Below are 22,130 nucleotides of genomic sequence, written 5' to 3'. Positions count from 1 at the left end.
TATGGACCTAGTCTTAGAAAGTCTTCGTTGCAGCATTATGGCAGTGGGTGAGGAAAAGCTTCCTGGGCTGTAACATGAATAATGTCCATAAGGAGCAAGAGAGGTGGTAACACGTGTGAGGATAGGGTTGATCACAGTGGGAGGGGGTCACCTCTTCAATAGCTTGTTGCGGTTTATCCGCGTTTAGTGGGTTTATGCTTTAAGTCGCAGCCTGGACCTAACAACCCAAAACCCTCCTCCAAAAAAGAAAAAAAGAAGGAAAGAAAAAAAAAAAGCACCTGCCCCCCATCACATAGCCTGGGGTTGGGAAGTTGGCAGAACCATCCCTACATAAGGGATGGGCAGGGGGTGGGGGCGGGAACAGCTTGTGGTTGAGGAGGAGCAGGTTCGGGCCTTTCCATTCTCTGATTGGCTTTACAGGCAATAGAGGGGCGGTGTTTGGGCCAACTCTAGGCCCCAAGTATTGGGGGCCTGAGAAGGGGGTGGGCGTGGTCTTGTGAAGTCAGTTCCGGTTGGTGTAAAACCCCCGGGGCGGCGGCGGACTGGGTTCAGTCGCTTGTGGGTCGCTGAGGGAAAAGTTCTTTTGCTACCTGTCCTTGTGGTGTGGTTCGTTGAGCTTAGGAACGAGAGAGCCTGGGCAAAGGGATGGCGGCGGCAGTGAGGTCGGCCGCTGCAATGGGCAGACTACTGGCTCTGGTGCTGCTCGGGCTCATGGCGCCCTCGGCCGTGCTGGCCGGCTACATCGAGGTAGGTACTCTCTCCCTGCATTCATGGGCCTGATCACAGACCCTCGCTCTCTCCCTTCTCCCATGCCCCCTTCTTCAGCCCGAGGGTGTGGAGAATGTGTGTGTGCTGGGGATGGGGGGACGCATTGCTCTCGTCCCCGTGGGGACTGCCCTCCTTTCCACTCCTGAGGGAGGCCTGCGTGTGCTTGGAGGCGGGGACGAGCCACGCCGACCTCCCCCTCCCACTCCCCCAGTGATGGATGGAGTCCCTGTGATGGAGAGGGTCGGGTGCTGCAGAGCGGGGCCAGTCCTCCCCCCGCCCGCCTCTCCTCCTCCTCCTTGGCGCAGTGCTTGGTGCTGGAGGTCGGTCGTCTCCTCCGCTGCAGAGGCCAAATGAAAGGCATCGGGGCGGGGGGGAGGGGGTGCAGAGGGGCGATTGGGGAGGGGTGCGCGCGTTGGGAACGATCCTCCTCCCCCTTGTCGCAGGTGAGGAAGAAGGGGAGACGGCGCATTTGCTCTGCCTCCCTCCCCCCTTCCCTTCACCCACCCTTTCTTCTCCCCACGCTGCCCTCCCCCAGCTTTCCCCAATCCCCCGGGGATCCCCCGTAGCGTTCCCTCCCTCTTCCCACCCTCCCGCAGGAGTATGTGTGCCTCTCCCTGGCGAGTATTTTTGCAGCTTAGCCGTCTTGGCTAAGGCGATTGCTGTTCATCTGGGACTGCAGCTCCCAGACCTTTGTGTGACTGCTCCCTTCCCGGAGGGGGAAGGTAAAGTGGGGGACCCTAAGAGGTGCCCTTGATAATTTGATTCTCCTGGATACCCCCACCCCCAACCTCATCGTGTTACAAATAAAATCTTAGGCAAGGATAACGTTGGAAGAGAGGGCAAGCGCCGTCTTTCCAGTATCCTAAAAATTCCTACAGTCTTCTGTGTTTGGCCAGGGTGAGGCAGGGGATTCCCCACTGAAAAACGCGGCTGTGGATGGAGCTTCCAGCTTGGCTAGGTGGGTTTCTGATCCGGATTTCCTGGTTTATTGTCCTTTTAAAAAAAGTAACCTTGATGCCTGGGCGTGAAAGGGGCTTTGGGCTGGGTTATAGAAGACTGGGGCTACACGCTGGGTGTGCGTGTCAATTTCCTTCTGCTTTCCTGCTTCCTATGGATTTCTGCTTAATTAGTAGTCATCTTCCTTTTTTTCCTTCTTATTTTAAATGAAAAGTTACTGCTTGGGGTGGCAGACCTACCGGAGAAATTTTGATTTTGACTTGTTTATCTAAATCTGATAAGCAAGAAAACAACTCTTCTAAACGGAATAAACGTCTGTAGACCTTCCTGAGAAATTTTTATAATGACCTGTTTATCTAAATCTGATAAGCAAGAAAATACCTCTGCTAAACGGAGTAAACGACTGTGGTCCTCCCTCGCTTTGGTGTGTTAAGGTGTTTAAACACCTACGCGAGGGAGGACTCCCTCAACCCCCAGACGTTTGATCCCTTTAGGGAAATGAACCTATATTGTAAATATCTTAAAGCCATAACCTATTTCTCCTAGTATTTATGTACCAAAAATCTTTCTTATTCTGAAGTAAGCTGTGAAATCTATACTGTGAGGTTTTGCCCAGTAACTTAATTTCATGGGTTATTCAGATATAATTCAAGTTATTGGAACATGCAGGGCTTTTGGTTCTTTAAAGGATCTGCAACGTGGTCATGAGTTTGCTGGTTTATTTAAACCTTAGGTTGCCAAGTGAGATGTGGGACTTTATAAATAATCGGGTTCTTGAAATAGTGTTTGAACGGCTGCACTGGAATGTGTTTTCTTGTTTGGTTGACTTCTCGCTTCTATTCACTACCTTAAAAAATTAGAATTGACCTTTGTGTTCCAGGGTGAATATAAGGCTCATTTTGAATAAGCCTAGCATTAGCTTATATTTTCCAATGAAATAATTCCAATTAAAATCTTTTTTTTTCCAAAAGAGAACTTTTACTTTATTTCTACAATTTAAGTAAAGCATTCAATTCAGTTGTGTTCCACATTAAACGTACTTTATCTTTTAATAAACATTGATACCCAGAAATAATTTTGCTAATCTTTTAATAAACATTGATACCCAGAAATAATTGTGTTGGTAAATTTTAGGGCATCATTTTCAAGGGGGAAAATATGCTTTTGTGATTTCCCTGAATGCTTTGGCTGGGAAACAGATTTGATTAGGGAAATGGCTGGTCGAGGGGGATGGGGCAGGGAAGAAGGGGAATAGGAAACCTGCCAAAGTTGGGATTTGGTTTTCAGCCTGAATTGACTAGTTGATATATAAGAAATTAAGAAAAGAGGGTGTGAATAGTGATCGTCTTTCATACTCTAACCTTTCTTCCCTCATTCCTTTAAATTTGACTTTTGAAAACATTTGGCTTCAGATGAATTAAAATTCGATGCTGCTTTTCTTAACCTAGACTTTATTACACTTTAAGCAAAATATTGAACACTCATGAATTTTAGAAGAAATTTTAGTGCTTCTAAAGAGTAAAGAAAGTTGTGAGAATTAGTTGTTCTCTTATTAAATTCATCAGGAGCCTAATGATGTAAAAGGGAGCAGTTACTAAAACAAAAGCTTCTTCCTAGGCAGTTTGGAAGTTCCACTAGAGAGAAAACTATTATCACTTGAGACCATCATTTGCTACTTAGAAAAGTATCTTTCAAGTTTTCTTTAACAGAAGTTACATTTTTCCTTATAAGGGTAATGGAATTCTTTTCTCTGCCTTGCATATAAGAGAATTTCTTTACATTGAAACTTAAGGTGAGAAGAAGCTTAATTGAGAAAGTCTTTGGAAGTTCTGAACATAGTTAAGAGTCCTTGTTAAGAATCTTTGAAGGGATTCTGGCCGAAGCCTGATCAGGTTGCTTGGCACAGAATTACTGGTTGGAAAACTTGTAGCACGTTGCTTGGTGATGCCTGAATTAATCTCTTACACCTGTTGAAAAACTTCTTCTGCCTGTAGGTCACTTCCTCTTTTGCATCCGACACAAGGTAGTTTTCATCTTCCCACTTGGCAGTCTGAATATTAGATTGAAATTGTTTGACCTCACACAGTGTAAACTCTAGAATCAGAAAGGAAGAACTGTTTTGCGCTCTCATATTTTAAAGCATATGATAGTTTCGATTAGTGACTTCCAGGACATTGAAGTCAAAATATGAGAGCATTCCTGTGGAGAGAGGAAGTCAGCCTTGTTTAGTAATGGGTTAAAAGACAGTATAGAGTGTCTTGTTTAATTATGAATTGGAGAGAAATCTATATACTACATAGGGGGCAGTAGTGTTAGCATTACATTGCTTGTCAAAAGAATTTCAGGATATGTTATTCTGAGTTTGCACATTTCTTTATTAAATAGTTATTTCCCTTAAAAGCTTTAGAACAATGCATATTCCGCTTCCTTTTTTTTTTTTAACATGGTAGTTTTCATGATTGGATTTTTTGCATCCTCCCATCCTCCAGTGCGCCTAGTAGATAGCTAAAATGATGAAGTTAAACTTGCTGCTTTTTATACTTTTTAACTATTAGTTATTGAGTTTTTGGACCAACAATATTTTGACTTGGTAAACTGTGAGTTTTTAAACTTAGATTTCAGTATTACATAGTATAGTAGCTCACATTATAGCATTTGAGATTTACAACTGCTTAACTCACATTTGATTAAAAAATTTTTAATTCATATATTAAGTCTGTGCTAAAATTAAGGAAAGAAGCATTGAATTTTAATTGTCAGAACCACAAAGATCAAACTAAAAGATTTATTCTCTTGGGGAGGGGAAAGAGGTGAGACAATGAAAGATGACAGATACACTCCCCTTTATTTCTTATTGTACCATCAAGCCAATGTAGGGATGTAAGTGAAAGGTGTGTTTATTATCTCCATTATTTTTGCTAAGTTAAGAAAACTAAAACGGAAAAAGGTAGTAAAATTTAATGACAAAACTAGAATCAGGATCCAGTTAGTGCTCTTTACTTTTTCAAACTGTCTCTTTACTCTTCTGGCTTTGTTTTGTTTACAAGAACTCTAAGAAATAAAACAAATTTGGTGTCCTGAGCCTTTTCTTAATTATATTTGCAGTCATTTGCAATAACTATATATATATATACATATATATATAAACAGCCTTCAATGAATTCAACTCATTTTTGCATTGAAGTAGATTTTTTAGTGAAATGAATTAGATCATCTTAAGCCTTAAATGTATTTATTACAGTATTTTTTGATTAATGACCTAGATTCACAGTGCACATTCAGATATGTTCAAACCAAATTGTTTTTGGCTATCTTATCTGAATTGTAGCAAATACAACAATTCTACTCCTAATTGAAGTTTTTTTTTACTAAATTAATCATCAATTAATATTAATATTATTAATAGTTGCTTTTACTATATTAAATAATGGAAGAAACTTTCCCAGAAGAGGTTTGTAGTCGAATAGGGTAAGAGCTAAGTTAAACACAGACAAATATAATACAAAACAAAATATAATAAATATTGTAAGAGAGGAAGGTTTCAAGGAAGCAAGATATCTTTTAAGATCCCTTCCCAATCTTAAACCCTGTATTTGAAAATTGGGGATTTCATAAAGGAGGTGGCGTTTGAACTGAACTTTGATGACCTGACTTTTTATTAGGAGATGGAACAGTTAGAAGGAATAGTAAAAAAGAGAGTAAAGTGCTGGAGCTAGCTGATTCATATTTGGGATATCAAGTAGTCCAGTGTGGATATTTTTAGAGGAGTAGTGGGAAATAAGGCTGAAAAGGTAGTATGACTCCGGAAGGACTTTAAATGCCAGAACAAGAGTTAGATAACTCTAGTAAGGTGATGATACTCTTTGACCAGCAGACCCATTATTTAAAAATTTTTCAGCTTATTGTAGGTCCTTTCAGACTATATATTGTAGGTCTTTGAGAATCTAGGATCACCCCTTTTTTTTACATTTATAGGGCAGTTTTACATTAGTGGAGGAGTCTTCTAATATGAATGATTCATTATTATTTAGATGGGATGAATAGAAACCTCAAATGCTACAAATATGATCTGGCCCTACTATGCTTTGTAATATTGAAATCTAAATTTTAAAACTCATAATTTGCCAAGGCAAAATATTGTCGATATTTTGTCCAAAAGCTCAGTAACTATAATAAGAGTTAAAAAATTAGAAAACATGTAATTCAACTTCATCATTTTATACATATCTAGGGCAGTGGGGAAGAGGGGAGAGGGGTAAGCAAGAATGTAAAAGATATCCAACCATGAAATCTATCAGCTTAAAAAAAGGGTAACAGACATTGTTCTAAAGCTTTTGAGAGAAATAACTCTTTAATGAAAGTTTGGGACACCACATTCTGAAATTCTTTTTATGTACATTATTATGCTCTTAAAATCACTGCTAGAATTATATAAAATGTATACCTGTGAAATAGATCAGATTCCTTGTGACTGAAGCTCCTTGATGAAAATAGATTGAATAACACCGACACCTACTCCAGTTGAAGTAATCAAGTTACCAGTCTTAAAAGAATTTTCAGTGACTTGATATGCAATGATAATGCCTTCAACATCAATGAAATAAAAGATAAAACAAAAAAAAATCTGCACTAAGTAATAAATGTAGTATAAGTTATAAACTATTTTTGAATGATCTATTTAGATCTTTTTGGGGGAAAAGGGAGTAAAGCAGATGGTCTTTTTTTTTTTTTAACCCTTATCTTCCATGGTTCTAAGGCAGAAAAGTGGTAAGGGCTAGGCAATGAGGGTTAAGTGACTTGCCCGGGGTCATACAGCTAGGAAATGCCGAGGCCAGATTTGCAGACAGTCTTAAAAATTTTTTTTTATTTCATTAAAAATTTCCCAGTTATATGTAAAATTTTTTTAAATTCAGCTTTAAAAATTGAGTACAAAATTCTCTTCCTCCCACCCTTCTCCTCAAAGGGTACTTGAGAAGGCAAGTAATATCAATTATACATGTGAAGTTATATAAAACATTCCTATATTTAAGCCATGTTATAAAAGACACACAAAACAAGAAAAATAAAGTATACAACAAGTAGAAAGCAGCAATCTTAAACTATAGTAAAATTTGCCATTTCAAACCAGTCCCCCAGGCTTCTTGCTGCCTCTCCTTAAGTATATTATTCAAGGGGCAGCTAGGTGGCTTAGAAGATTGAGATCCAGATCTAGAGACCAGAGATCCTGGGTTCAAATATGGCCTTAGGCACTTAATAGCTGTGCTACCCTGGGTTGTCACTTGACTCCAGTTGCTTAGTCCTTACCGCTCTTCTCTCTTGGAACCAATACTCAGTAAGGTAAGGATTTTTTTTTTTTAAGTATGTTATTCAACCCCTTTTCATATTGGTTAGAAGAATATACCTTGGAATTAACTAGTATTTGTGACCTTTGATCTGCTTTCTTCTGTTTTATCCATTAGCATTGGAACACTTTTTTGGTTTAATAATGATTAACCTTTTAAACTTTAGGATCCTACTTAGAATTAGTGTATATATGAGGAAACAGTTTTAAAAGGTTAAGTTAATTGGCCACGGTCTTAAGTGAATTGGCCATGATCTGTCAAAATCATAATCAAAGTTTGACTACAAGTCAAATCCATATAGTTGTATTTTGTCAACTATATTCACCTATTTTTTGTGACACTTTAAAGAACCTCTGGGTGGTTAAATTTTTCTTTTTCAACCCTGCTGGCCCCTTCCCCCTCTTCCTTTGGCTTGTTGGTTCCCACCCAGAGGTTCTTTTGGAAGTCAACATAGTTTCTGTACGAGTTTTCTGAAGAGGCACTTAGTACACTCAGTGACAATATTTGTCAAAACTGGACAACTTTATTTTACCCCATAGGAACAGTGCCTAAAAACACAAAAGGACTCACAGGAGCCTGCAACAAACCAAACACTCCTTCCTGCCTGGTGTTTCTCACTTGCTACCTCAAAAATCTTACAGGCCTTTATCTTTCTTGAACTACTCTAAATGTTTGGCCTCTCTTCTCAGAAAAGGCATAAATTTGGGGTATCTAGAGTCAGCCTCTTACATTCCAGAGGCCCATTTTTGATTCTAAGCATCATCTATAGACCTTCATCCTTACTGTAGTGCTACCCTTAATATCCTAGAGACTGGGCTCTCCAAGGGAACAGAAACAGACTTGGGGATTGATAGACAACCTCCTTCTCTTTCAGTTGGACCTGCATATCTTTAGTGGCTGTGAGTGAAGGGCAAAGTCTATGTCTTGATTGTAGCTTAGTGCTCTGCAGCTCTTTTTTTTTTTCCAGTGTTGGGGTCAATGTTTGATTCTTTGTACAAGGAATCTTATCAGGATTATTATCTCTTGGGCTTCTTTGTAGTTGATGGGTCTAGGAACTCTTGCAACCCTTCCACTGCTCCATTTGCTGCCATTTCTCAATCTGAGGACCTCTGTTCCTGCCTCTGGGGGTCCTCTGTTGAGCTATACAGAAAGACAGGCTTTTCCACCTTGAGATAGAGGTCTCTGTTCAATTTCTCTCCATCTATTTCCTTAACTGAAACTTGGCAGTTCTACATGCCCCCTTTTATAGACTCATTGTAAAGGATGGCTCAAATCCATGGTGAATGAAACTAAATTACTCATTCACCAAGATGTCCTCAGTCATCTCAATGAGCCCTATTTTGTCATTGGATTACTTTTGGTTGCCTTCCAAGGGTATTTTATATCCCTCAATGCAACAAAAACTTTGAGGGCAAGGACTTTTTCCTTTTTTGTATACAGTGTCTTCTCCTTAAGTTGAATTGAATTTGATCATGATTAAGATGAATTGGATAGGTTTTTTTAATTGAAAGAACGATGTACCTGACTTATAAAATGCACACATATTTAAGTGGCACAACTAAATAAATGTCTACTTCCTGCCACTTACAGAAAGTTGTAGAAAAATTTTGTGTAAAAGTTCTATTTGTGAGTTGTAGTACTAGAGAAAGAAAAGCTGTTGAAAGCAAGAGCAACTTTTTATGTAATCTTTATTAGGATAGTCTCTCAGCCCCCATATTCTTTTGTCCATAGTGACATAAATTTTTGGTTACTTTTTTGTAGGGTTGGTGAACACCATCTTTTTAAAATGAACATTAACTCTTGAACTGCAGGGACTATCTATCACTTCAGCATTTGTGTAGATTAACTGAATCATTAGGAGGTAAAGATGTTTTTATTTTTTTCTTACATCTTGCATTCAAGTCCTAAATTATTTTAGGACTCAAAATTTAGACAGACTTGTACAACTCTTATTTAGATTTGTACTTGAAAATGACCTTTTGGAACATTATTACATTTGGTAGTATCACAGAATTTTAGTGCTCCTAAGGACTCTTGAGATCATCTTATCAATCTATTTGGAAACCAAGTTCTGAATCAGCTGATAATCATCATAACAAGCATTTATTGAATGTTTGCCAGTGTGTCTTTGGTGCTCCTAACTACCAAATGTGGTAAAAATGCTTTAGGTTTTAAAGGTTTTCCTTCTAAATTGTCCTTACATTTTTTCATTCTAACTATTTTTACTTCTTTTTCTTCGAAGAGATTTTGATTGAATTTATACAGAAGCCTGTTAATTTCATGTTAGGGTATATGAACCAAACTGTAGACTAGGGCATTCAAATAATTTAGATCTTTAAAGTCAGTTTATTGGGGGTGGCTAGGTGGCTTATTGAATTAAGAGCCAGGCCCAGAGATGGGAGGTCCTGGGTTCAAATGTGACTTCAGATACTTCTAGCTGTATTACCTTTGTGAGAGATGAAGTAGAGAAAGATGGTGGACTCCTCAATGAATCACTAAGATGGAATCATGGAGCCTTTCCAGCAAAAAACAATTTAAGTGTCTGGTTACCAACATAAACCCTGTTTCACATAGATAAGAGTGAAACAGTCCTTGTTTTGATTGGTTAAAAGGCGATAGGATATGCAGATAGATAGGATTAAAATTGGCTATGTGTTGATTGGTTAAGAGCTGCTTGGATAATTAGGATAATTGGTTTTGTAAATTTGCTAGGATAAGATTATAACTCTCTGACCAGCCAATGGTGAACGAGGGGAGAGACCATCTTTGCATCAGGGACTAGGATAAAAGAAGGCTGCCTGTCCCCATATTTTGTACTTGCTTGCTGGATGTAACACTCGTAACACTGGCTCATGAGTACCCATTCTCTGGAGGATGAAATAAAATAATTTTTTGAGTAGGTAGACGTTCCTCTCACTCTGGACAAGTCACTTAACTTATATTGCCTAACTATACCACTATTTTGCCTTAGAACCCCAATACATTATTTAGTATTGAGTCTAAAATGGAAGGTAAGAGTTTAAAAAAAAAGTCAATGTAATCATAAGATTTAGCCTTGTTTATAGGGTCTAATTGAAAATAAGATTTTTCATTGTATTGATGCTACTTCAGTGTTCTAGTGTATTTTTAAATGTCGTTCCCTTCCAGGCTGTATAGTCCTTTCAATCTAAACCTGGTCAGATCTGCTAATTATTATGTTGCCTAGTCTAAAGCAATAGTGATGAGAATCTAAAAGTTCTAAGCAATTTAATCTGAGTTATTTATGTATTATCATATAAAACTTCTGGATTGGTCATTAATGTAAGAGAATACTTATAAAACCAAAATCCCCAAATAAAAACATAAACTAAAATGAAAAATAGTATGCTTTGATCAACATTCTGACTCCAATAATTCTTTTTCTGGAGGTGGATAGCATTGTTTGTCATAAATCTTTCACATCTTCAATCACTGTATTGCTGAATATAGCTAAGTCTTTCACAGTTGATCATCTTATAATATTCTTGTTACTGTGTACAATATTCTCCTGGTTCTGCTTATTTCTTAGTAAGCATTAATTAGATACTTACTGTGTATGAGCCAAAATAATAATGATTAATATAAGATGTGCAAAGCAGATTATGCACATTAACACCAAAGCTGTTGATATTAAGATTCCTACTATATCAGTGAGGAAATAAAGGCTAATAATAGAGGTTAAGTGATTTGTCCATGGTTACTGCTCTTCCATGGCATCATGGGTCATCTCAAGCTCTGGTGCCTCTAAATTTCAAAAGTAGTTTGAAGGGAAGAATACCAGCATTGAGAAGACCTAGATTACAGTCCTCGGTTTGTCATCATTTAACATTCTCTATGATTCAGAGCATGATTCCTTATTTTCATAAAGAGACATACTGTCCTGAATGATGAAGGTCTCTACTCGTACTCTACTTGATCAGAAAACTGTTACAGTACTGCATTTACTTTTAGGCTCTGAAGTTTGAATCTCTGTATCAGTTCTCCCATCTTACTACAAGAATAATTAATGTCAATTTTTTTTTGCTTTCCCCTGTGTGAATTAGTTATAGATTGCCTAATATACTGGTCTAGAACTTTAATATATTCATGGATGTTTGAATTCAGTCTGGGCACTACCTCCCTATGGTGATTCCATCCTACTTATATTCCTTCATCCTGTGTGACTTGCTCAGGTGTTAAGAAAGGGCAAGTTCAACTTTTGCCTTCCTGTGAGCATATCTATGCAGCTATTTACTCTTGCTTGTGTATTTTTGCACTGAAAGGGCTGAATTTGTTTTCATAAATTGCATTCATGACTTGCAATCTTTGAAAATTACAAAGCATAAAATAGAAATTAAACCTGGTAAAGTGACTTTTAACATATTTCAATGATGATGGCAATAATTTCGCCTTGTAAGGAGAATGGATGCCTTTCCAGACCATACCTTATATCCTGCCACTGGGTCTTGTCCTATTTTTTCACCCTTAGGACTTGTAGGCCTTTCTATCCACTTCGCCTGTGAAATTTTGTGTTGTGCTGCTTTTATTATACTATAAGCATTTTGAGAACAGGAACTTTTTTCTGGCTTTATCCCTCTTTGGCATCTAGTAAATGCTTAATAAAGACTGTTTCTTTGATTGATCTCAGAGGCCATTTAGTCCAGCCCTCTTATTTTACAGATGAAGAAATAGGCTTAGGGGGGTTAGTTAGGTGGCCAAAGGTTAGCATAGGTGGGTTTTTAGTATTGCTTATGTCTCCCATGTGTGAACTGCTATCTTCTCTCTGCTCCTGGCTTTAAATTCCCACTAAAATCCTACCTTCTACAGGAATCCTTTCGTACCCTCATTTAATTCCAGTCCCTTTTCTCTCTTAATTACCGTATTCATCCCTTATGTAACTTGTTTTCTACATATATTTGTTTTCATATTTTCTCTCCCATTCTCCCATTCTGTAGTTTTTAAAAAAGCCCTTACCTTCTGTTTTGGAATGGAATGGATGCTAATCCATTCCAAGGCAGAAGAGCAGCAAGTATTAGGCTATTAGAATTAAGTGATTTGCCAGGGTTTTACACCTAGGAAGCTTCTGAAGTAATATTTGAACCCAGGATCTTCTGTCTCCAGGCTTGACTCTTTTCATCTAACTAAGACATCTAACTGCCTCTTGCCCATAATATGGTAAATTCCTTGAGAGCAGAAACTTTTTTTGTATCCCTAGCACTTAGCACAGTGCCTGGTACATAGTTGGCCCTTTGTATTGATTGATTGTCTTTCTCCTAAAAGAAGATAATTCAGTTGATTTGATAAACGTGGTTAAGAAGTTTCCTATGTCAAAATTTTCTTTTGAAATCATTAATTTTTTTCTTTACCCAAAGATGTGACATTGAGAAGGCAAGATCAGAGAGTAGACACATTTATCATATGTTTTCACTTATCTCTGTGGAAAATTAGTGAATTTAAATTTTCTAAAAGTTGCTATGTGAATTTTTATAAATTTACCATGATTTTATTTTGATTTTTTTATTCAAAGATATTTTATTTTTCCAGTTTCATGTAACAATTTTCAACATACATTTTCCAAAATTATAAGCTCCAAATTATTTCTCTCTCTCCTTATCCCTCACAGATGGTAAGCAATTTGATCTGGATTATACATGTTTAACCTACATGTATAATATACTCCTAACAGTTTTTTCTCTTTTTGAGTGTGATTTTAAAGGAATCATAGTAGTTAACCTACCAAAATTTTTTTTTGACTTATTTTGCTATTGTGGTTTGTCTTTCATGGGATTAGTGTTCATTGGAGGAAAATAGGTAGATCTGAAAAAAAAAACAACATATTGATGTCTTTTTATTTTTCATTGTCTACATTTCCTACTTTATCCTTCTATTCATACTCTTTCAGGGAACCGTCCTTTACATACAGAAAAAAGGAAGAAAAAGTTGTGCAAAACTAAACAACATGTTAGAAAAGTTTAGCATTACATGCAGTGGTACTCCCTTTGCAAAGAAGAGGACATGAACTCTTATCTCTGTAGTTTGAGGCAAAACTTATTTGTTATAATTTTGTTCTTTACATTCGCATCGCTGAAGTAATTGTATATAGTTTACCCTGTTCTACTTATTTCACTGTGTATTATTTCATGTAATCTTTATAGGGAATATCATCATTTCTTGGAGCAGAGTAATATTATATTACATTCATATACATGTGTTTAGCTATTTTCCAGTTGATGAACTTCTACTTTGTTTTGAGTTCTTTAGTGCCACAAACAATGCTGCTATGTTTTGGGTGTTTTAAAAGATTGAATTCTTTGAGCTATATATCTAGCAGTGGAATGTCTTGGCATTGAGTTGCTATAGTGTTCTTAAATAGCAGGTTGGTATTTTAGCAAATGCAAGGTTCAGGGGAATTTGGGTAGCTTTTTTTTTTTTTTAAACCCTTACCTTCTGTCAGTCAATACTGTGTATTGGCTCCAAGGCAGAAGAGTGGTAGGGTAGGCAATGGGGGTCAAGTGACTTGCCCAGGGTCACACAGCTAGGAAGTGTCTGAGGCCAGATTTGAACCTAGGACCTCCCATCTCTAGGCCTGGTTCTCAATCTACTGAGCTACCCAGCTGCCCCCTGGATAGCTTTTTGTACTTGTATTAATATTGAATCTTTCCTTTGAATCCTCAAAAATACTAGAAATGAGAATGAAAGATGGCTTCAGAAGAAACTTTTGTGATTCAGAAATAAATGCATCTTTGGAATGAATATTTTATTTTTAAATTATTGATGTTGAAAGCAAGTACTTGCTTTTGCCATCCCTGTTAACTTCAAACCATAGGCTCCCTTAGTGGGGATCTTTCCTTCTTGGTCTGTTCACTTATATCACTAGCATTTCAGTAAAAGACTATTGCTATAGCTACTGGAAATATTATAAATACACATTCACAGTTTGCAAACTAGCCTGACAGACACTTTTTAGTGGTTTTGTTTTTTCCTAATCTGATAATCCAGAGATTCTTGGCCTTTGAATAGGCATACTGGATTAATTTTAAGTGACTTCTTTTATCACTATTATTTTCAGGCCTCTTCATCTAATGAATTTTATTTGGGATTGAATTCATTCAGCTTTTTAAAAGAGCAAAACAAATAATTATGTTATTTGACTGTTCCATAATGTACCTTTCATTCACCATTCCAAAAACCCTTCCTTAATCCTGGTTTTTATTTTCAAATTATTTACACAAACAAACAAATAAAAAATAAAAATTGAGAAATGAACTTGCCTATCCTGAAAAGAACTGAATTAGTCTCACAGGATGAGAAGATGCAAGTAGGTTGGTAGTTCCCAGATTGAGATCAGAGATCCATCAACATATCCCAAGTGACTAGTATATTAGGGGTTGCTATAACCATGATTCGTCCAGCTGTTAGCAAAGAATATGATGTGGCTATTCTTGTGGACAAGATAGAGAAATGTGGATTAGGTGATTGTACAATTAGGCAGATTTAAAACTGGTGGAATGTAGAGACCTCAAGTTGGTCCTAGAGTTGAGGAACACCCCAAGGAACCACTTGTGCATGGTTCTGTGCTGTTGATCGATTTTTGTCAGTGACTCAGATAAAGGCACAGATAGCTTGCTTGTCAGATTTGCTGATAACACAAAACTAGGATAGGTAGCTAATGTGTGGGATATTCAGAATGAATTTTACTGGCTAGAACAGTGTGCTAAATCTAATAAGTTGAACTTTAATAATGATAAGTATATATATATATATATATATTTTTTTTTTTTTAACTACAGAAACCTTAGATGGAGGAGAGAGGCCTGAGAGGATCATGGCTAGAAAGCAATTTACTTGAAAAAGATCTGGTGGTTTTGGTGAACTGCAAGCTCAGTAGGCTGATAAAAAACAGCCAAACATACAATCTTACTTTTAAATCTTAGTCTGCTTCATTTAGCCTGAGAATAATGTCCAGACTTAGGAGAAACTTGCACAGTACTCTGTGGTGATCATGCTACATATGAAATATGTTGTTCACTTCTGGGTACAGTATTTTAGAAAGACTTCTGATAAGCTGAAGATCATCTGGATGTTGAATGGTTTCAGGTTCATACCATAAGAACATTGATTGAGGAAACAAGGGACATTTCTCCTGGAGAAGAAAAAGACTAGGGTTAAGGTAGAGGGAACACATGGAAGCTGTTTTCATATATTTGAAAGTTTGTTAAATGAAGGATTAGGCTTATCCTGCTTAGCCACAGAGGGCTAAACTAGGGACAGTGGGTGAAAACCATAGAGAAGCATCTTTAGATTTGATGTAAGGAAAACACAGAGCTAGCCAAAAGTGAAGTGGGCTGTTCTGGGAGGTAAGTCCTATAAATTGTAATTATCTTAAACTTCTTTGGGGAAGGGGATATGTGCTTAATATTGGCACTGTGGGTCAAAGGATATGTACACTTTAATTACTGTTCTTGTATAATTTCAAATTGATTTGTAGAATTGTTGTAATCTGTAGCACCTCCACCAGCAATACACTATTATTACTATCTTCTGATAGCCCTTTCAACATTGACTACTTTCATCTTTTGTCACCTTGGCCAGTTTACATGGAATGAGGTGAAGCCTCAGAGTTGCAGAGAAGGATGCTCTCTCAGATATAGATTGGACCAGATAACCACTGAAGTTCTGTTTAACTGCTACTTTATGATTCTTTTAAAAAAACTTATTTACCCAATTTTCTATAGCTGTTAAATGAGAGTTTATACTCAATGTGGACTTATTCTAATTATTTATTATTAACTGATTAACCTCACATTACAAATATTCATTAGCCTTTTCAAAATTATTTCAGTTTCTTAACTAAAATGCTCAAAGAAATAAAAGTGAGATGAGATAAAAGTGTTTTTTCTATTTTAAAAGTTCTTTAACCACATTTAAATAGAATTGAATTAAAAGCATTTAGACATCTCTTATCAAGTTTATCTACTCCCTTTGCATTATCAATTGTTTTAAATATGCATTTCTCATTTTTTTTTTTTTTAGAATTTGGAACTTGTTTTTATGTGGTGGTTTAAAATCTGCAATTCTTTTGAAGATTTTAATATCCTGTGCCTATTTATGTATTGAAGAATTATTCCTGCCAATTCTCCATATATTTTGGATGTTAGACCTTTATCAGTGAATTGATGTAAATGTTTTTCCCCCATTCTGTTTCTTTTGTACTCATTTATTTTATTTGTGGAAAACCATTTAAATTTTATGTAGGCAGAACTGATAGTTTCAAATGAGATAATCACATATTATAGAAAGCATTCTATAATCTCTGCTTCATAGACTATGGACATTTTAGTAACTTTATTTTATATAATTCCAAATTGCTTTTCCAAGATGACTGTACTAATCACCAAAAATGCATTAGTGTGTCTATCTTTTCATCACCCCTACAACATTGACTTCTCATTAAATGAAGTTTTTTATTTTTTAATAATTAATTTTTCACTATCAAGGGCAGTAGAGCCACTTCATTTAGATTTGAATGTCACAGATGTACTTACAAAGAAACAGAAAATGGAACAGAAGAAAACAAAGTATAGAAAAAATAATTGTTAGACTAAGTATGCGCAGAAGAGCCATACTGTAGATGAAACAAATTTTAAGATATCAAGTAATAGAGTCGTAAGGTGGCTGAAAAGAAGGAAGCTAACCCAAGGCTCTGTGTGTGTGTGTGTGTGTGTGTGTGCGCGCGTGTGCGTGCGCGAGTGCACACACACATTGTATGTGGAGTCAAACTTGATTACTGAATAAAGATGATTGAGAGAACATCAGTAATAACTAGCACATATGCCTACTCTATATAATTTTTATGAAAATAATCTATGTTCACATATCTATAAGCTTACTTGATTAAGGTATTATTAGGAATAAATTTACATTTTATTTTCTTTTATTCTGACTTTAAACTGCCAAATAAAATGAGCAGATAGCTTGGAATAGGAAAGGATTGCACATGAAACTCCAGATGTCTATTATATAGAGCTTGCTATTCTTTTAAAACAGATAAAAAATTCAACATGTAACTTTTATTTTTTTTTTTTATCTTGGTAAAAATCATTTTAATTGAGGATGTTTTCCCATGGTTACATGATTCATGTTCTTTCCCTCCCCTCCTTCTACCCTTCTCCTGTAGCCAACGAGCAGTTCTACTGGGTTTTACATGTGCCATTGATCAAGACCTATTTCCATATTATTAATATTTGCATTAAGGTGATCCTTGAGAGTCTACATCTCCAATCATTTCCCCATTGACCCATGTGATCAAGCAGTTGTTTTTCTGCTCCCACAGTTCTTTCTCTGGTTGTGGATAACATTCTTTCTCACAAGTTCCTCAGAATTGTCCTGGGTCATTGCATCGTTGCTAGTACAGAAGTCCCATTACATTTGATTTTACCACAGTGTATCAGTCTCTGTGTACAATGTTCTCTTGGTTCTGCTCCTTTCACTCTGCATCAGTTTCTGGAGGTCATTCCAGTTCACAAAAAAAAAAAAAAGCTGGCCTTGTTTAGGATTGTGTCCAGCCTTCTATGCTGTACCCATTTGGGAGTGAGGAAAACAGAACAAATCAGTCAAGCAAAGCAGATTCCATCTTTGGCTGTCTGTATGCCTCAGTATGCCTCTCGAGTCCATCATTGGATGTTTGTTAAGTGATAGCATGCTGATTAGTCACTATGTTGACCAAAGTTCTTAGGTGTGAAAGCAATAACAGTAATGTTATTGTATACATTTTTGTCCTGTTTGTGTTCATTTCACTCTGTATTAGTTTATAAAAGCCTTCCCAGGTTTCTTTGAAATCATTTCTTTTATACTTTTTAATGTGTTACTAATATTTAATTACATTAATCAAGCATAATTATTCAGCCATTCCTCAATTAGTTTTAATTCTTTCCCACTATACAAATTATTACTCTAAAAGTTTTTTACATATGAAAGTCCTTTTCATCTTAATTCCATCCTTTTGGTGGTATATGCTGATTAGTAGTATTGCTGGGTCAAAGAGTATATACATTAAGTAGGCCATTGATTTTGTGGACATAGTTCCAAATTGCTTAAAAATTAAAAAAATTATTTTAAACATCCAACCAAAATCTGTATTTTCTGTCTTTTTTTCCCTTGTTACAAAATGTAACATATGCATAGACAAGTAAAACAAATTCTTACATTGGTTATATCTCTCAAATGTCTCATTATTATACACCTCTTTCCATCACCTCTTTGTTAGAAGGTTCATGCTTTATTATCAGTCTTCTGGAATTATAGTGCACTGCATTGACCAGAGTTCTAAGTCTTTCTAAGTTGTTTGTCTTCACAATGTTATTTTAGTATAAACTGTTCTGGTTTTGCTACTTAACTATCATTTTATATATCTTCTCAGGTTTCTCTGAAGCTATTCTCTTCATAATTTCTTATGGCACACTAATATTCCATTTCATTTATGTACTTCAGTAATTTGTTTGGCTTTTCTCCAAATAGGTAGGGAATGCCTTTAATTTCCAGTTCTTTCTTGCCACAAAAAGGACTGATATAAATATTTTTGCACAGATTGACCTTTTTTTTCTAATTTTGATTTCTTTGAGGAATATGCTTAGTTTATGCTTGTTTTGCTGGGTCAAAGGTAGTATACAAAGTTTATTGACTTTTTGAATATAGTTTACATTTTTTTTTTAATTCTTCTGGATTGGTTCTAAGACAAAAGAGCTGTAAGGGCTATGGGAGTTTAAGGGACTTACTTGTTTCATAGGCAGGAAATGTCTGAGGCCAAATTTGAACTCAGGATCTCCTGTCTCTAGGACTGACTCAATTCACTGAGCCACCTTACTGTCTCTGTTTTGGAGCATTTTAAGTATTTTTGTTAGTAGCTTTGAATCTTCTTTGAAAATTACTTTTTTTATATACTTTGGCCATTATTCAGTTGTAGACTAGTTTTTGTCCTTACAAATTTGAATCAGTTCTTTATTTATCTTGGAAATGAAGCATCAGTGATACTTGCTGCAAGGATGTGTTCCCCTTCTTCCCCCAGTTAATTGTTTTCCTTCTAATTTTAACTTGATTCATTTTATACAGAAGTACATTTTAAAAGGGATGTTTCACAGATGTCCATGGCTTTACTATCACACATCTGACCGAAAGACATAAAGAATCTAAGAGTCCATTGTACTTATAAGTTATTTACTATTTTCAAAATAGAGAAATGCAAATCAAAATAACATTTTAAACTATCAAATTGACTAAAATGATAAAAGGGCAAATAGGGACACTAATACGTTGTTAGTAGAACTGAACTGATCAAACATTTTGGAGAGCAATCTGGAACTATGCTCAAAGGGTTATAAAACCGTGTATACCTTTTGACCCACTAATACCACTTACATTTATTTCCTAAGGTGATCAAGATAAAAGGAAAAGAGCCTATATGTTCTAAAATATAGCAGTTCTTTTTGTGGTGGCAAAGAACTGGAAACTGAAGGGATTGGCTATACAAGGGATTGGCTATACAAGTTGTGTCATATAAATTTTTTTTTTGAACCTTCACCTTCTTTCTTAGAATCAATACTGAGTATTGGTTCCAAGGCAAAAGAGTGGTAAGGGCTAGGCAATGAAGGTTAAGTGACTTGTCAAGGGTCACACAGCTAGGAAGTGTCTGAGGTCAAATTTGAACTGCCCCTCTGCACTTACTCCTTCCATTGAGCGCCCTTATCAACATGGGGAGCAGGGCACTGTACACAGTGTGGGGCGGGGCACAGCCTGGCATGGGCCCCTAAAAGGTTCACCATCATTGGCCTATAATGTCTATTATGTTGTTCTCTGAATAAAAGTTCCTTTTATAATCATTCTATTCCTGAAAACAGGACAAGGCAATATTGATAGCAAAAGTTCTGCTTTCAGTTGTTATCTCATGACTTCGATTTATAGCTCTAGCTGTTAATGCAGACATTTTAAAAATGGTGCTTTATTTTTGAATCCTTACTTGGGTGCTTACATGAAAAAGCAGGATAAATTGTCAGCTATCAGGTTGGAATAAACCAACAACAAGTGTATTAAAATAGCAGTTTTTGTAGTTGGCATATTGCTACAAAATATCCCTAGATAACATATTTGGAATAAAATTGGAAAATTCTCAGAAAACCAGCAAAATACATTTCAGTGCTTTTATTCTGATTATTGATGACAACTCTTCATATAATTTGTAAATAAGGAATAGTCATTCTTATTTAAATGAAATCCATACATATTGCAAAAAAGTATCATTTAAGCTAGTCAAAATTTTTTTAACAAACTAAATCTTAGTAGACTGATTCAGTGATAAATTGATGGTCTCAGGTTTTTTCTTATTTCCTACCTATCTTCCTGTGTTAATTAATAAGAAAGGAGTCAAAACATTATTAAGAAGAAAGAGAAGAGCTTACCCCATCTACATGTTATTTAAGCCCTATTTCAATTAGATGAATGTCTTAATTCAAGTCTATACTATATGTAACATTTTGTGTCAGTGAGATGAGACAGTATTTGTAAAGTACTTAAAAGAAAGTGTCTGACAAATAGTAGATATTAAATAAATGTCAGCTATAATTATAATTGTTCTAATTATTGTGTTAGGAATACAAAGGTAAAAACTCCTTTCAAGGAGTTTCTATTATAGTTGGACTTAAGGGAAATAACTAGCAAGAATACATGTCGTAGGTAGAGGAAAGCTCAGAATGAAAATCAAGAGTTATGGAAAAGAAGACACTATTGGCAGAAGAGAAAGATTTCAACAAGTGGAGATGTAGAAGGAATCCATTTTAAATGCAGGGAATGACCTGGGTAGGTACATAGAGGTATGTAGTAGAGGAGATGAAATTAGAGAATAGTTTTTCAGTTTTTTCATTGTAATAGGTAGATAAGAGGGCTGCACCTGAAGTCAGGAATACCTTTGTTTCTGAGTTCAAATCTGTTTTCAGACACTTATTAGTTGTGTGACCTTGGTCAAGTCATTTAACCCTGTTTGCCTTGGTTTCCTCAATTGTAAAATGAGCTGGAGAAGGCTATGGCAAACCAGTAAAATATCTGCCAAGGAAATCTCTGAATGGGATAATGAAGAATCGAAACAACTGAAATGATCAAACAATAGCTACAAAAGTAGATTCTAGTTTTTAGCATTTGTTGATTCTTTTAAGTTTCACTATGATAGACAAAGTCAAGAGGAGTTAAGAGTGGGATAAGGTTGCTAAAGTAGGTTGATGCTAGATGATGGAAGGCCTTGAATGATTAGCTGAGGCATTTATATTTTACCTTATAGGAATGCTGGGGAAGCCTTGAAAAGTCCTTGATTAGGCTAGTCTTCAAAGTAAGATTATAGGCATACCTCCTTCTCTTATACTTTGCTTTAATGTTTTCACTGAACTTTTTTTTTTTTTTTAAATTTTAAACCCTTAACTTCTGTGTATTGACTTATAGGTGGAAGATTGGTAAGGGTAGGCAATGGGGGTCAAGTGACCTGCCCAGGGTCACACAGCTGGGAAGTGTCTGAGGCCGGATTTGAACCTAGGACCTCCTGTCTCTAGGCCTGGCTCTCAATCCACTGAGCTACCCAGCTGCCCCCACTGAACTTTTTTTAAAGCCAAATTGGAGGCTTGTGGTAACTGTGCTGAGCAAGTCTGTCAGTGCCATTTTTCCAGTAGTTCACATCATGTTTGTCAAATTTTGGTAATTTTCAAAATATTTAAAACTTTTTCATTATTATATCTGTTATGGTGATCTGTCTGGTGTACTTAGTAGGAAGTTGTTGAGTGTTAACATGGCTATAAAATTCGCCTTGAGGTCAATCTAGTATCAAATCTCTTCAGAATTATTTATGCTAGTCCTTTTAACTATTGACATAAAGTTATGGACCCATACTCAAAGCCTTCTCAGTTGTTGTGATCTGCTAGAACTTAAGCTCTATCAACAAAGATTTTTAGACTAGAGTCAGCTGTGTTTGAGGGATGTGAGTGGAACTTTATTGTTGTAGAGTGTTTTCTAATTGGATTAAGCTATAATTTG

The 22,130-nt window shown here is 36.2% G+C and overlaps 1 protein-coding gene across 2 annotated transcripts in view; it reads left to right on the top strand.

Annotated features, from left to right (window-relative positions):
• The first annotated feature begins 547 nt into the window (after positions 1-547).
• Positions 548-22,130, top strand: part of APLP2 (amyloid beta precursor like protein 2) — a 97,696-nt gene continuing 76,113 nt past the window's right edge. For both annotated transcript variants that reach the window (XM_044668326.1, XM_044668327.1), the window contains exon 1: positions 548-747. In XM_044668326.1, the coding sequence (XP_044524261.1) occupies positions 646-747 (102 nt within the window). In that variant the 5' untranslated portion in view covers positions 548-645. The remainder of the gene's footprint in view (positions 748-22,130) is intronic.

The sequence above is a fragment of the Gracilinanus agilis genome, chromosome 3 (assembly GCF_016433145.1).
Source record: "Gracilinanus agilis isolate LMUSP501 chromosome 3, AgileGrace, whole genome shotgun sequence".
Classification (NCBI taxonomy): Eukaryota; Metazoa; Chordata; class Mammalia; order Didelphimorphia; family Didelphidae; genus Gracilinanus; species Gracilinanus agilis.
This window is presented reverse-complemented; position numbering and strand designations above follow the sequence as displayed.